The 16,281-nt window shown below is 38.5% G+C and overlaps 1 protein-coding gene across 1 annotated transcript in view; it reads left to right on the forward strand.

Moving 5' to 3' along the window:
* Window positions 1-16,281, forward strand: part of pola1 (polymerase (DNA directed), alpha 1) — a 44,896-nt gene that overhangs the window by 10,137 nt on the left and 18,478 nt on the right. Inside the window, exons 27-34 of the mRNA XM_043226914.1 lie at window positions 8,670-8,702; window positions 8,807-8,899; window positions 9,079-9,284; window positions 9,507-9,639; window positions 10,147-10,278; window positions 10,368-10,542; window positions 11,842-12,023; window positions 14,424-14,555. Of these exons, the coding sequence (XP_043082849.1) occupies window positions 8,670-8,702; window positions 8,807-8,899; window positions 9,079-9,284; window positions 9,507-9,639; window positions 10,147-10,278; window positions 10,368-10,542; window positions 11,842-12,023; window positions 14,424-14,555 (1,086 nt within the window). The remainder of the gene's footprint in view (window positions 1-8,669; window positions 8,703-8,806; window positions 8,900-9,078; window positions 9,285-9,506; window positions 9,640-10,146; window positions 10,279-10,367; window positions 10,543-11,841; window positions 12,024-14,423; window positions 14,556-16,281) is intronic.

Genomic DNA, 16,281 nt, shown 5'->3' on the forward strand with positions numbered 1-16,281 from the left:
ATGAATTCTTCAGATCTCAAGCGGCTGTTGGTGAGACGAGATGGGCTGAGTTAGGTGTCATCTGAGTAAACATTGTTTCCTTACTGCTCTCTCAGACGACACGTCCAGTTGTCCGAATTACAAAGGTCATTTTTAACCTTCCCAGAATAAGATGTAAGTGCCCTCCTCCCCCGTTGTAGGCATTGTTGCACGCACCGTTTGACCCTGTGGTCTTTTGGTTGAGGATTTGCTCCTGATATCACTGGACTTAACAAATAGTCACAGGGCCCAAAGCATATTTTTGGATTTGGGCGCGAGATACAGTCAGCCTTGCGTAGCTTCACGTTCCTCACACAAGTTCCTTCAAGAGCTTTGCACCTTTTAATTTAGGCCGGCATTGCGAGTGAGGTGTTATTCTTAACTAATGCCTTCTGCTTACTCTTTTAATGTTGCGTTTTATTTAACGATGCGCATTTAGTCTGTTTCCCCATTTGGCTTACTCAATGCTTCAGTTTAGCTCTAATGTAATAGTCATCTTTCACTGAGATACTGGTATTACTGTTGTTAATGAATAGGTGGAAAGAATCATGGCACCCTGCATGTGTTGAGGTGTCACTCAGTTTTCCAGTGATGTAGTTTAGTAAACTGTAGAATATAGTGTTAGGTTACAACACAGCCTCCTTTGGGAATAAAATAGAACTGCTTGTTGATCTGTTAGAACTAAGACAATTGTTTACAAATAAACATTATCCATCATTATTTTGTGCCTATTTCAGGGAAAAATAACAATAGTGGTAGTTGTTGTTGATATAATTATCCTAGTGTTTTATTTTTATTGTATTTAGAAAGTAGTAAAGTATTTTAATGTGTAGGTGTCGGCTGATGTGTTTTTCAGGGCAGATATGATTATTATTACGGATTAAGTAGACCAATAACCAATATTATGAACAGAGATGTATGTCTGGTGTAAAAAATTTAATAATTGTCAAAATTAAGAATAACAAGGGCTCTGACAAATACTGCCATCCCTGTTGTTGGTTGCACATTTTACTCTCGTCTTCCTCCTTGCAACCATCTACAATAAAGGGAGTTAATAGCCTAAAAATACTGTGCTACAGCTAAACATCTTGGGGGAATATTTGTATTTGGCTTCAATAATTTACATGTTAAAAATGTGTAATAGGATAACCTTATTTATCCTATTACACATCCTATTATCGTCATATTTCTTCAAAATGAGGAACTTTATGTTCAGCCTCTACACATGATATGAAGAGAGTTTTACTCAAATGAAACGGTCAAATGCTCATGAAGTTACTCTCGGGGAAATTGTGGGCATGTTGGTGATTATTTATCTCTTCCTTTAGTGAGATGGCAGGTGCTGCGCACTTCATTATGTGTATACTAAATAAAATCGCTTGTCTGTGCCATTCACATGTAAGACACAGAGACACGCAAAACATGCTTCATGGTTTCATATTTAAAGTCTTTTTGCAGCTTATTGTTTGCAGATACTAGTCCATAGTGCAAGTTGATTTAAATGTATGGACCTACTTTTGATGAATTCATCCAAACTTTGATCCAAATTCTGTGATATTTCACATTATACAGTAAATCCTATTTATAGGACTGAAATCTGCTATTCTGTCTGCATTTTCCCCATTACGGAAACCATGAACAGATAATACTGAGGTGTTTTGAAACTTCAGTGTAGTGGATTGTGATTTATTGCAACGTCAGCTATGTATGCTACTGCCTTTTAATAGTCAACTGATGCGTGATTACTAAAGCAACTCCAGTTAGAAAGCGCTTTCAGTGTGAGACAGTGAAAATGTTCAGTGCCTTCGCTTTGATTGGTTGGACTTGTGACTCCCAACAAATCGGATGCGCAGTGGGTGGAGATTGCACCACAGAGAGGTGAGTTCAGACAGGCTGCATCAGTGCCAAATAGATCGTTTTAAAATCAAATTATTTTAATCGGCAAATCAGTTTTAAAAATAAATGATACCGATAATCATAAAAATGCTTAATATCGTTGGTGTCGGTAGCCTCGTGGGCAGCTCATCATCATTCAGCATTGGTGTCTGAGTTTGTTTTGCCTTCAATACTGAGAACTGTGGGTTTTAACTGGTATCGGTACCGAATACAGAAATGTTGGTAGCATGACAACACAAAATACACAATTTTGATTGATTATTGCCCAGCACTAATTTTAATATAGTTCTCAAAATTTTACATTTTTTAAATTTTGGCTATTACACTGGCCAATAATTATATTATACTGATAACCCATTATAAGTTGCTGATGTCTGTTTTGTCTAAATTAAATAGCACACTACAAATGACAATTTTAAAAGTAAATTCATGCATCTCAACATTTGCAGAGTTAAAAAAAAAATATATCATTTAAAGATTTTCTAATCATTACATTTAACAGGTTTTTTTAAAAAAAATGTATATAGTACATGAATTTTATTGTTTTATCAATTTGAGTACAAGTGAAACTATGAAAATGGAATGGTCCCTTTGTAATTAGCTCAAATTAAATGAAAAGGCCTCATCTTCAAGTTTAAGTTCTGGTTAGTTTCATTTTGTTACATAATTTAGTTAACTTGATTTTTATTTAAAAAAAAAAAAAAAAGTAAAGCCTTCAGTTTTAGTTAACTATAATAACCCTGCTGTCAACCATCTTAAACACTAGCCCCCACTGATGTAACGGTCTTGTAGCCTGTGTTAAGGTTTATTTGTGCCGTATGAGAAAATAGTATGAGTGTATCAGTGTGTAAATGTATGTGACAGCTCAAGCTCATAATTCAGAAACAAGATCTAATAAATTTAGTTGGGAAATATTGATCAGAGGTATTATGTTGGGGTTTGGGAAGCGGACGCTGTGGTCTTTTTTAGTGTGATATTTTTACCTCCTGTTCTAAATGCCAGGCTGGCAACTGAAGTGATTTCAGGCGGTCGTATTAAATCAGAGGATTTACAGCGATATTTTACCCCTTAGAGCTCAAACCCCATGTTATCTGCCCAGTTTGCTTCCACATAGCCTATGCAGAATGTGTGTGCATAAATGTGTCTTTATTGACTGTCATTATACTGTTGTCTTTGTTTGTTTGCTGTAATGATATGCACATTATCAGAGAGATGACTTTATGCAGCCATCTACCAAAAAAAAAATTTGCATGCTATGAGGGGAATTCATTTTTGCGCGTCCCACTGTGGTTTAAATCTGCCTGTGTGTGTGTGTGTTTTCGATCTTCTGGTCAGAGGATAGAGAGATGACAGCGGACGTATTTCACCCTGACAGTGCAGTGTTGCTGTTGCTATTTCAGGCAGAGGACTGTCATCCTCAAAATGCTTTTCAGCAGGACGCTTTTCAAAACAATCGTCACCAGATACTTTCTTTTACAAGGTTTCTGTACCGCTCTGGGGCTTAAAATGCCTGCTATGATGTGCACCGAAGCCAACAGAAGACCAGATGCCCCTGGCGAGCAAATGGCACCACGGGGCAGGAGGAATGAACTGTTTACGAGAGCAGCCGTAGTCTTCGTTTTTTCTCTATAACCATTCCGCCGCCTGCTTGAAATGGTTGGGAAGAGATAAATGAATGTGTTAATGACAGACCTGTCGATTGGGGTGAAAAAGATGAGGGCATTATGAGTAGACGGGGCCAAACGCTCCTGTCCTGTCAGTCACTGTGATCCGAGCCAGTTGCTTCAGTTCATGGGTGGTATTTTAACACCATTTTAACTTTAGGATGCACTGCTTGGTATCGTCTTCCATTAAGTGCTTATTGAAGTCAATTTGGAGTAATATGCATTTGGAATGACTTTACTTCCATAAAGTGATGCATTTTCAAATTAAACTGTTAAATTGAATATCAAAATGCATTAATATACATAATTTAATCCATCACCATGTAATTAGGTTATGACAAGTAGGCTTTGATATTATGTTATTTATTCTCATTTATTAATGTCATGTTATCTTTCACTTTACATTACTGCAAATTTAAATGGAGAACGAATGCAGTTCATAAGTTACATTAAAAAAGCAACTAAGTGAAAAAATAAAATGTTTACTGATGCGTCAAGGAAAAACAATTAGTCTGGCGTTTTTGCTCAGATGTGTGTATGTGTGTGACAGAGAAATTAGTGATCTGATGGTAGGCTCCATAATGACCCTCTGCTGACTCTTTATCATGTCACGCTCCAGATGTGTCCCCAGGCATGTGACGGAGAGGGTCCGGTCCCCTTTTCTGTCTTACTAACGGGCGGCTTTTGCTCCGACACAGCCGCTAATTCACTGAGCCTTGTAATTACAGTCCACTTTTGTCACTTCTGCCCGCAGTCAGACAGGGATCTGAGAAAAAGCTAAATGGGGCAATGTTGGCTCGCCGGACAAAAGTACAGAATGTCGAAAACATTTACAGAAGAGTTTGTGCTGTCTGTGTGTTTAACGTTTCCTGCAGTGCTATTTAGAGACAGCGTCATGGCTTAATGTGGCATTTTTACTCATTGGTGAGCTTGTGGTGTAAATTTAATGTAATGAGCTATATAGGCGGGGGAGCCAAAAAAACACATCTTGGATGAAGAAATAAGTCTTTTATTTTGCGTCTTCACTGGCATATTAAAAACAAGGTTTGGGGTCAGAACTATTATACATTTTTTTTATTTATAACAGATTGATAATTTTATTAATCAGTAATGTGTTAAATTGATCAAAAGAGACAGTAAACAGATTCAACACATTCACCAAATTCTGCTTTTTAAAATAGAAAGGTTATTGCAAATTGTAATATTTTATTCCAGCATCACTGTTGTCACTGTAATTTTGTTTAAATATATACATTTGTATGTATATAATATACATACACATTTATTGTAAATCTGTTCAGGTCTTATTTTAAAAACCCATGCAGGCAAAACATCGCTTGACTCGGATGTCAGAGGCTCTGTGCCTTCTGTATGTTTACTCTCAGATGTGTTGGTCGGCATGCGTTTTAAGACAAGCCATCTCCGCTCTCATTTCTGAGCCATAGTCAAATGACTTGTCTTTCAGCTCTATGGGCCCCCCTCGGCCCAATCTTTTTCTGTTGTCATAATACACCAACATACAGTGCAGTGGCTATGGAAACACAGACAAACATAATCTAACTCATCACTGTAGCCTTTTAATTTTTTTTCCTGGTGCCGCTATCACTCCAATTCTCCTTTTTCATACTCATTTAATATCTGTCTGTGTCAGCATTAGTGGCGCAGCTAAATGAACTGTGTGTAATACAGTATACAGTTGCAGTGCTAAGTAGCTGTAACTTTATGGCTCCCTCTGAAGTAAACTCGCACCTGCTCAAGGTCAGAAACACTCACACAGACAGATGGTGTATCAATTTAAGTGTGGGCTCTAAAGGTACCGCTGGAGAGCAGGGTGCGAGGCAGAGGACAAGAGTTATCCCAGCCTCCTGTGAAGTCCCTGTGATCCCACCTAGTGTTCACCTAATATATCAATGAGATTATTTATATATATATATGATAGATAGATAGAAAATAAAAAAAAAATCATGTGCATCTTGTCGGTAAAGCTGGTGCTTTTAGTGGTAAATCTCCCTCACCTGGTTTCAAATAGAACGCCAGTAAACACCAGCTGCAATCACCCAGAAAACACTGTTCCCTATATTTAGTCATTTATTTTTTTGTATACTGTCATAAATATCATTATTGCAAATATTTTTTAAATATCGTGAAATATAATTTTGAGGCTGTATCACACTTCCCTACTAAGCAGCAACTCGGAATACTCTTAAACACTGGCAACACTCTGGCATTGACTTTTGCACTGGTAAGTAGTTATGTATTCTTATACAAGTCTAGTCTATATTGTGGTCTAGTTTTGATTATGCAAAAATGGAAGACACACCAACAGCAAACCACATGTAACAGATGTTTAATCCTCCTTAATTAGTTGTGTGTTTCTGTGTGTTTTGGGGTGACCTTGGCTATGTTGGTTAATGCCGACAGCTATTTTGTTATTACTCAGACCTGACCTCCTACTTCCCTCTGGGAGGCATGTTACACCTCATAAAGCATGCTTAAGTCCTGCTCCAGTTTCAAGGAGTGGAGCTTCCCGTGCTCTGAAATAGCCTCGTCCTTGTCCCTCGGAGGGCTTCGGTTTGGCTATGATGTGTGTCTGTGTGTGTGTGCACTGGGGTGCATGAATCCTGGTGTCTTGCTCGATTGCTGTTGACAGGCTGCAGTGTGTCCCTGTCTCTTTGAGGCCTCAGATTAGCGCCCCTTATTCTCCTGCCGAAACCCCCACCTGTTTGAGTCCCTCTTCATAGAGGTCACCCTGCATGCCAGCACAGTGGCTGTGGGGGTGTATGTTTAAGGCTGGACACCCTGAGTAAACAGTGACTGTTATCATGACACTTCAGATATGTACAGTCTCTTTGTCTACCTTTTCAGTCTGCAGTGGGTTTGTGGTACAGATGTCACCTTCCTTTTATCATTTTTGGGGCTACTTGCAAAGAGTTTAAAAAAAAATAAGGAACCGACAGGGAATTTTCAAAATGAATGTCTTAATGCAAAGCAATATTTTTTTATACATTTGACTTTGGTCTTCTAGAATGTCTCAAGGCAAAATTCTGTTCATCATAGCAAATTTTTTGATATTTTCTGAAGTATCGGTTATTTAAAATTTGACTGTATAAGTTTGTCTATTTGATCAAATAATTGCATAGAAGACTAAACAATTCTTACAGATGCCAAACATTTGTTAATGGTACTGTAATTTATTAATAGGAATATTTCCTTTCTTGTAAACCTTTTTTTTTAGTTTCAATATTGATTGTAATAAGTGAGGAGTGGGCGATACAGCCTCAGAATTATATTACAATATATAATAATAATGATATTTTTGATGATATACAAAAAATATGGAACAGATATGGCAGGCAGCATTTATTAGTGCAAACACAATGAAGGGCATTTCCCATTCTTTTCCAATGAGTAGATCATTATAAACTAACTAATTACCAGAGAAAGTAACAATTTGAAAAAATTAAAATGTATCAAATAACATGGATGCCTCCAATAATAGATGTTACCTATTTAACACTGAACTTTTTTTTTTTTTTTTTTTTTTACATTCTAGCAGACATAAAGCACAATTTAAATTTACATTTACAAGATAAATGAAAAAATTGTAACTTGTAAACAAAATTTTATGTTAACATTTTTTGGCCATTTTTGAGACCTCAGTAATTTTTGAATCAAGCACGCAAATAAACGCAGCCTTGCTGAGCAGGAGGGATCTCTTTTAAGACATTAGAAAATATTACAGATTCCAATGTGTGTGAACATAATAAAACATTTATTAATAGAGCTGTTGTAATTGTTATTTTTTTCATGTCATTTAACAGAACAACCGTAATATTATAGTACATTTATGAATGTTGATGGAGCCTCTATTTTAACAGAAACTCAGGGCTTCCTATTGATGGCAGCAGCAGATTTTGCTATTATTCTCATTACTAATTTGGGACGATGCATGTAACATTGATAGTAAAAATGTTACTGAGGAGTAAGATTTCAGCACAGATTTCCCTTGTGGTTTAGACTTTTAACCCTGACTAACGCTGTTTGAACACATGCAGTTTGTGCATGTAGTCTATTTGTAGTCTATTTAATTGTTTACGACCATTTACTTCCACAGTACTGTCATGTTTGCTGCATTAGTGCACTCCTCTATCACGTCATTGTTCGGTACAATTTATTCTGTTTTATTTTATTTATTTTTTGCTTATTTGGAAAGAGCTTTTTGTTGTTGTTGCTGCTGCTATTTTTAGCCAAACATTCAGTGCATCCCTAGAAATACATCAAGTTGCTATATCATTGATATTGCGACGTGAAGCTTTTTTTTTTTTTGTCATGTCAAAATTTATACCACTATTACTGTACAGTATATGGCACACTCCTAAGTGACATGTAAATACAGTCAGCTGGTAGCTGTGATTCAAACCTGTGTTTCCAAAATTAGCACCATGACTCTGACCACTAAGACTTTTTCCTTCATTTTTAACCTTTGTTTATTTTTTCTTTTGTTTCTTTTTTGTATTCTTTTTTTCTCTCTTGCGCTACACTTATACCTCCCTCTGTCTACCCTTCATTTTTTCCTTTTGTCTCTTTTTCTCTGACAGCTGTGGTTTACTTGGGTCTCCGCCTGCAGCTGGACAACCCTCCCCTTCTCTCACACTCTCTTTTTTTTTTTCTCGTCATGCAGTCCAGTGGTGATTAAGACTATTAGGCCTTATAATGACTCTGCTGGTGTGTGGGTTTGGAGCCCCATTTCAGTGCAGCTAATAGACCTCTTAGCCAATTATCCTCCATTTAGAAGCAAATCACAGAGGCTTTTTCTCTCCCCCTTTGATAAATGTTGAATTACTGAATAGATTTGCTAATTAAATTCTTTGTGTGTTTTGCATGTGCGAGTCCTCATGTTCGTGTGTTTGAGTTTACGCATGTGCGCTTTATTCCCGTAGTATTTCTTCCTGATAAATGTATATTCACCAGAGTGAGTGGGTTTGTTTGACGTTCCAGTTTGACCGATTTGAAATTGATATTGTTCTCCACTTGCTGTGTTTGGTGTTTATTGTGTTTCCCGAGTGACATGCGGTCTTTTGTCTCCCGCAGATTTTGATGCATACCAAAGAAATGGTGCAGAGGGTGAGTCATGATTGGTGAACGTTACAGTAATAATTAAGCGGCACTTGTCGTGTTTGTTATTTGTAAGCCGTGCGTGGGTTTGACGGTTTACGGTTCTCCCTCAGATGAATCTGGAGGTCATATACGGGGATACCGACTCCATCATGATCAACACCAACAGCACCAATCTGGAGGAGGTTTTTAAACTGGGAAACAAGGTAAGGTTTTGGGTGGAAAGGGAGGGGGCTTCTTCACGTCTCACAGAAAAATGCATTGTTGGGTTTTTAAAGCTTGAATGAGTCTGACATTAATGATTGAGACATCACTGACAGTCAAGACCGAATTAACCCAGCTATTCAGCAACTGAATAAATGTGTGTCTCTCTCTGTATGTATAGGTGAAAAGTGAGGTGAATAAACTCTATAAGCTTCTGGAGATTGACATCGACGGCGTGTTTAAGTCCCTTCTCCTGCTGAAGAAAAAGAAATATGCAGCACTGATGGTTGAACCTCAGGGAGATGGCAAATACACCACAAAACAAGAGCTCAAAGGACTAGACATTGTACGCAGAGACTGGTGTGACCTGGCCAAAGAGTGTGGCAAGTTAGTGCACTGAACTACAGATCATTAGCCCTATTTGTCCTAGTAATGTAATGGGGATAGAGAAATCTTTCTTGATCTACTTAAAGCTCCTGACACCGAGACAAATGCCTTGTGTGTGCGCAAACGCACATAGCAGTAAAGCTCTTTCTGATTCTGTATAGTTTTTTTTTTGTTTTATAAATTCTGGTTTTAATTTAAATGATGCGTTTCCTTTTTATCTAGTTTTGTGATTGGTCAGATTCTGTCAGACCAGAACCGTGACACCATCGTAGAGAACATTCAGAAACATCTGATTGAAGTTGGAGAGAAGGTGGCCAATGGCAGTATTCCACTCAATATGTTTGAGATACACAAGGTAAAGGACTGAATTATAAACAGACTTTGGCTATGAGTAAGGAATATCTACACTACTAGTTAAAAGATAGGAAAACCTTAACCACTCAAAATGGAAAAAAACAACAACAAAAAATCAAATGGTGTTGGAGTAATTATGTAGTGGCTGAAATTGCTTAAATACTGTTCAGAGGTTTGGGGTCTTTTTATAAGTTAAATATGATAATATTGTGAAATATTATAATTTTAAATAGCTTTTATATTTTAAAGTGTAATTTATTCATGTTGTGGCAAAGCTGAATTTTTAGCAGCCATTACTCCATTCTTCAGTATCACATGATCCTTTTAGATAATATACCATTATCAATGTTGAAAAATTGTTTTTGTAAATGATACATTATTTCAGAATTAAATGAGCAGCTTTTATTTAAAGTAAAAATAATATATTACTCTAACTTTGTAAATTATTTTATTTTATTATTATTTAAAATTGTATGGCTTTCTCATGAAGTTGTTGTTTTCTTTTCAGTCCCTGACAAAGGATCCTCAGGACTACCCTGACAAGAAGAGTCTCCCCCATGTCCATGTTGCCCTCTGGATCAACTCCCAGGGTGGGAAGAAGGTTAAAGCGGGTGACACTGTTTCTTATGTCATCTGTCAGGTGAGCGACCAGTGTGTTTGTACTTCTGACTCTAAACATTGGCAGTAAACCCACACTAACCTTCCACTGACTATGCTTTCCTCTGTTAGGACGGTTCAAACCTGGCAGCCAGTCAGAGGGCATATGCCCTGGAACAGCTACAGAAACAACCGGGACTCAGCCTGGACACACAGTACTACCTGTCTCAGCAGGTGCACCCTGTGGTGGGCCGAATCTGTGAGCCTATCGAAGGCATTGATGCAGTGCTTATTGCTACATGGCTTGGTGAGACAGTTTGTTTGGATTAGTATCCTGTTTTCCTATTCTTGTTTCCTTTTTTTGTTGACACGATAAGTAGCATGTATTATTGTGTGTGTGTGTGTGTGTGTGTGTGTTTTATTAATTGTGTGTAGGGTTTATTTTAACTGTTAAATTTAAAGGTAAGTTTAATTTAAGTTAACAAAATTTATTGTTTTTCCATTTAAGTTTATGTATATAGGTGGTTTTGGAGCATTTAAAAAAAGATCAAGTGTGTATGTGTATGTATATGTATGTGTGTGTGTGTGTGTGTATATATATATATTTATGTGTGTGTGTGTTTTATTTTCCCTAGCAGCTGAGATCCCATTTACCCCCCAGATGGAAATTCAGTTTCTTTAAAAAGTGCATGAACCCTTGCCACTCTGTCTCCATGACAACAGACCCTGGTTGTTTGGTATCCTGCCGTCGGGTCCAAAACTCAGACACTAATTCAATCTCCCCACCGTGTTACCAGAACCAAGTGGCTGGTTTCCTTAATTACTTAATGGTTAGCAACACATTTACACCACATTTGCTTCCAGAATATCCTGATGAACTGCTTCTCATGTGGTCATGTATAACAGTCTCACAAAACACACAACATTGTGTGTCCATTCCTAACTACAGTTCACGCACCACCCTGTTCCCTTGGCTGCAGGTGTGTGTGTGTGTGTGCGCGTGTGTGACATGCTGCATGTGTACCTGTAGATGGCAGCAGCACTCGGGCGTCAGCGGGTTTGGATCCTTAGAGACGGTGGTTAATCCCCGAAGTCTCATAGTCAACACTTACTTATGTGCTCATTTATTCACTTAGCCAAATTACCCAGGGGGACGTAGGCTGTTTTTCCGTGCTCTAGTAGTGTTCGGTGTCACCTGGGGGGATTAAATGGAGATTCAGCTGCTGTCTCTTAATGATTTGATGATCTCAGCTGCCTGGGAAAAATCGGATAGCTGCGCTTTCTCTACCCCTCCTCTTTCCCCTTATTATGTTTCCAGTTTATTCTTATCGTTCGCTAGTCTCCCTCCTCTTGCCTCCTGCAGCCGTGCAATCTTCTCTTTCTTTCTGTCCCTCTATCCTCTTTCAGCTTTTCACTTTACCCTCTTTTTCCATCACTGTCCACAAATACATCTGTGAGGGAAGTCTGGGGCTGCACGGATTTATCGCCAATGTGCCGGAAGTACATAGTTGTTTCCATTGCTATTTGATTCTAAATATGGAGCTTGTGGTTTGAGTGGTGTTTTAAAAGATTCATAACTTGAACTTTTCTTTACCTACTTGTTCAGGGCTCGACCCAAGTCACTTCCGAGCTCAACAGCAGCAGCAACGTGAGGATGAAGCGGACAATTTTCTTGGTGCTCCGGCCCAGCTTACTGACGAAGAGCGCTACCGTGATTGCGAGAGGTTTGCTTTCACTTGCCCTGACTGTGGTACCGAAAACATCTACGACAACGTGTTTGAAGGGGCGGTGAGTTATCAGCCCTCATATTCGCATCCATTAGCAGACCTGATCTTATCGGCCAGCGAAATGCCAAGCGGTCCATCCTAATTCATGCATTTCTCACCGTTCAATTGCATCCTACCTTAACTTCCTGTTAAATATTGTGTAATGACAGGTAACAATAAATTTAAGCAGCGCAGGTGATTACTTCCTCTGCTTCAGGCTTTTACCGGCCTATTAATTTCGGAGCCACACACTTTATTTATAGAGGCTTGGCAGAGCTGGGCAGGGGGGGAGAGAGGTTTTACTGGAGTATATTCCTGGAGCTCTTCAGTACATAGGATGTCCGTCATACTCCAGGCCGAGGTCAGCAGGGGCTAGAGGAGCGTGCGTAATCTGCCTCTAATTAAGGGTCCACACACACATGCGCGCACATGCTCATGCACAGCTTTCCCTTGTCCAAGACTCATAAAAAGTGACATTGACCCCCCTCCACTGGGCTGATCTCTGTCCTCCTAGCTGTTTAGAGATTTTACACGCTCCAGGCCAAGGAAGGCTTGGAATTCTGGGAAAAACTGGTTGGCATTTATGTGTACTATAACTTAGAAATGCGTTACAAGCCCTAATGGGCTTTAATCAGAGTATACACCATATTGTAACTGACATTAATAAAAACAAGGCTATGAATGTATTACAGACCAATCAGTAGGTTGCAACTGCGTTTTGTTTTTGGTGTGTCTGATTCCTGCAGGGTTGTTTGTGGAACAGATGAAACTGAAACTGAAACTTGTTTATTTCATGCTAAAAATGACTTGAGTTAGGTTCAGTCCCCCTTTTTCCCAATATAATTTGTCATAAAGAGTGATACCAGTATGGATCTTAATCATCCTGTTCTCATTGTGATTAATACATTTTTGACAAGGTGGCTTATTCGAAGTTGTACTCCCTCACTCATTTAAATTAATTTTGAAATTTCTTTTCAAATATTTTTTTTTTAGTTATTTACCATTACAACAAAACTTTGAAACTTTTGTTAGAGTTATGTATCTTGAATTACTATTATAATTTAATTGATTTTTTTTTTGTTGTTTTGTTTTTTCTTGTTTCAGTATTTTAACATTTCTCTGTTCAGTTCGATTGGGTCATCCAGTGGTTCAGTGTCCAAATACACAAACTAGGCCAATTCAGTAAGAAAGTGAGTGTTTGATCACCAGGCAGTTCAACTGAGTCATTATGAAACCACAATTGAGTGGTTGTTTTCAAATTGGGCAGCCCTGTGTGCTCACTTTAAAATGTTTAACCATAGTGCTGCAGATTCATCTTGTGAAACAGGGGCACTTCTGAATAGCAGCACAGAAAACATTGAAGAAACTACACTTATGTCTTGCTGCCTTATTTTCATATTCAGCGTAGCATTTACCCTCAATAAGCTCTACTGGTGTTTTTACAAACATCCATATGTACACTGTAAAGCATGTGGTACCACGCGTATATTATGTTCATGAATAAACAAGCTTGTTACATATACTCCTGATAAGGTATCTAATAATAAGGAGTACATGTTTATAGCGGAGCTCTGGTTAAAGGGAGTGCTCTGATGAAAGAAAGGCTTGAAAGAACAGCCTTGACTCACAGTCACTGCAGATCGTTCTCTTATCAGAGCCGTCCGTGGAGAGAGAGAGGAGGACAACAGGAATGCAAACAGATGATACTAGACAGTATTTGCATAGACACATGGTTCCCCCTTAAAGTGGCGCTCAGTGAGAGATGTAAAGATCATAAAAACGCTAATGGCTCGCAGCGACTACCGGAGAGTGAATTGAGCGGCGCTTCACCACCGCCGTACCATAAAAGCAAGAGTGATGTGTTTGTGTGAGATGGTGAGCTCAAGCAAGTGTACTGACGCATTAGTCGCACACATACAGCTTATTTGAGGCATAATGAGCACCATAAACAGCTCTGCTAGTGCCCATGTGAGGTTAGATTGAAGGGATATCAGGCTACAGTAGTTTTTATCCACTGTTTAACTACAATTGTTGCCACTGTTTCTCAATGGGAGGTCTGGGGCCTTTTAGATGTAGAAAGGCTGGCAAAGCTTGCAAATCATCTGCGCAGTATGGCATTTGTTACTTGCTGTCACCCAGATACACAGCTGAAAGCTTAATGCAGTACCATTTTTTTTTTGTTCCTGTGTGTTTCTTTTTCCAACCTGGATACCCTATAGCCTTGGTCCGAGGGCACTGACATTATATTTTTAGTATGTTTGAATGTCTAATAGGCCAGGCCTAATAGCCTTTAAAAGCTTCTTTGGGCAATGCCAGTCAACAGGATAAATGCCCTGATTATGTTGTTTTTGTGTGTGTGTTGGGGGGGTGCTTGTGTGTCGTGATCAAATGCTGTGTTAAAAGTGAATTTATTTATTTCCAGGGGAGCACCTTACAGCCCAGCCTGAGGAATTGTTGCCATATCCCCTGTCAGGGCAGCCCGATTGAGCATCGTATTCAAATTGGCAATAAACTGCAACTGGACATTCGCCGCCACATCAGGAGATACTACAGTGTAAGTATGAACAAATGCTTCCTGTAATACACCACCGTTGTGTTCCAGATTGGCCACTGTTTTGCAGAAGGAGCCATGTAATTAATAAATGTCTATTTGCACTATTTGAGTTTTGCAGATCTCTGGAGTAAATTCTGACCAAATGTTCAGGTTACTATAATCAGTTACAATTACTAAGAATTAAAAAAATAATTAGATACTTAAAATGTTAAAAAGGGGGTTACGTTTGAATGTTTAGATCCAAATACAAATTGAACTGATTCCTTTCCCAAATTGGCTACTCTTTGAGACATACAGGACAATAATTTTTACTATGCGAAAAACACAGAATGGTTCAAAGAATCAAATCATAAAAGCTGAATTCTTCTAATGTATAATATCAAGGAATATGCCACATTTTGGACACATTTGCCACATTTATATATTGTTATATAAATATAACAATATATAAATAGTCACTGCATGAAAATTGTTTATTTTCTTTGTAGAAAACTATCATATCATATACAAACTGATACCAATATTTAAGTTTAGAATAGTTTAGAATAGAACATTTTTAATGTTAATGATAATAACAGTATTTGGTTTGATGTATATGCTTTTTTTAACAGTTTTTTTCTCAAATATTGTTAGATGCCAGTGTTTCCTGTAGTTATGCGATTTTAAATCTGTTGAATTTCAGATGAATTTCAAAATAGAAGATGGTGCTAAAGTCTGAATGTGTTTAATTATCTTAATTGAAAAGTGTGTGTGTGTGTGTATGTGTATATGTGTATATATGTATATATATATATATATATATATATATATATATATATATATATATATATATAAAAGTGTATGTCAAAGGGTCAAAGGTCACAGAATTTATATTCCGTAAAAGGCTAAATATTTGTTTTATATATGCTTTTGCCAAAGCTCCGTTTAATACAGTAACACTACATTATCAAGTTTGTTGTCTAAGTCTTTGTTCTCTGCTTTTAATTAGCTCCGTGCCTAATGAGTTGGTCTTAAATGATCTGATGGCTACAATTGTTGCAACATTCACATTTCACCACCCGGATACTCTGTGAGCACCTAACATGGGTTAATTTGAGCTCACCTTCCTCATGCTGTTTGTTTATTTCCTGTCTTTATTGAATTTCAGATGCGGCCTTTCGCTTTTGAGCGTTGCTCCGAACAGCTACCGCCTCCCTCCCGCTGCGTCACAAATGGGTTTAATTTTGTGCGCACTCTCTGTGTCTTTAGAGAAATACAGGCCCTGGTAATGTGACAAGTGTGCAGATATTGGGTCTGCGTTAAGAGTGCGTACACGTCTGTGTATCTAATTTCCCAGCTGAGGGTTTTGATCGACAGCCTTAATCACTGCACGCCGTGTCCAGTCGGGACAAGCGAGCCAGGTTCTGGAACCTCTCTAGCCGAGCTGGGAAGTTCTGGAATGCCGGAAACTCACGATTCCGACTTGAAAGTCGTGGGGGTATATTCTCCCACAGTGCTGTGCAGAAAAATCAATTAGCGGCCTGAATGTAGCCACCTCCCTTGCTGGGACGGTGCCTGTAGGCTCTTTTGTCAGTATGTGTGAAACAGCTGCTGGTAGTGAATGCGGCCCCCCTCCTTGCTCAGGCCCAGCTTCAGTGGACACAGCTCAGCCGTCCCCTCCCACACTAGGAGCAATGAAGAGGCTGATATTGTGTAATTAAGGATTCCTTTCAGCTGAGGGGAGAGC

This window comes from Puntigrus tetrazona, chromosome 24 (genome assembly GCF_018831695.1).
Source record: "Puntigrus tetrazona isolate hp1 chromosome 24, ASM1883169v1, whole genome shotgun sequence".
Lineage (NCBI taxonomy): Eukaryota > Metazoa > Chordata > Actinopteri > Cypriniformes > Cyprinidae > Puntigrus > Puntigrus tetrazona.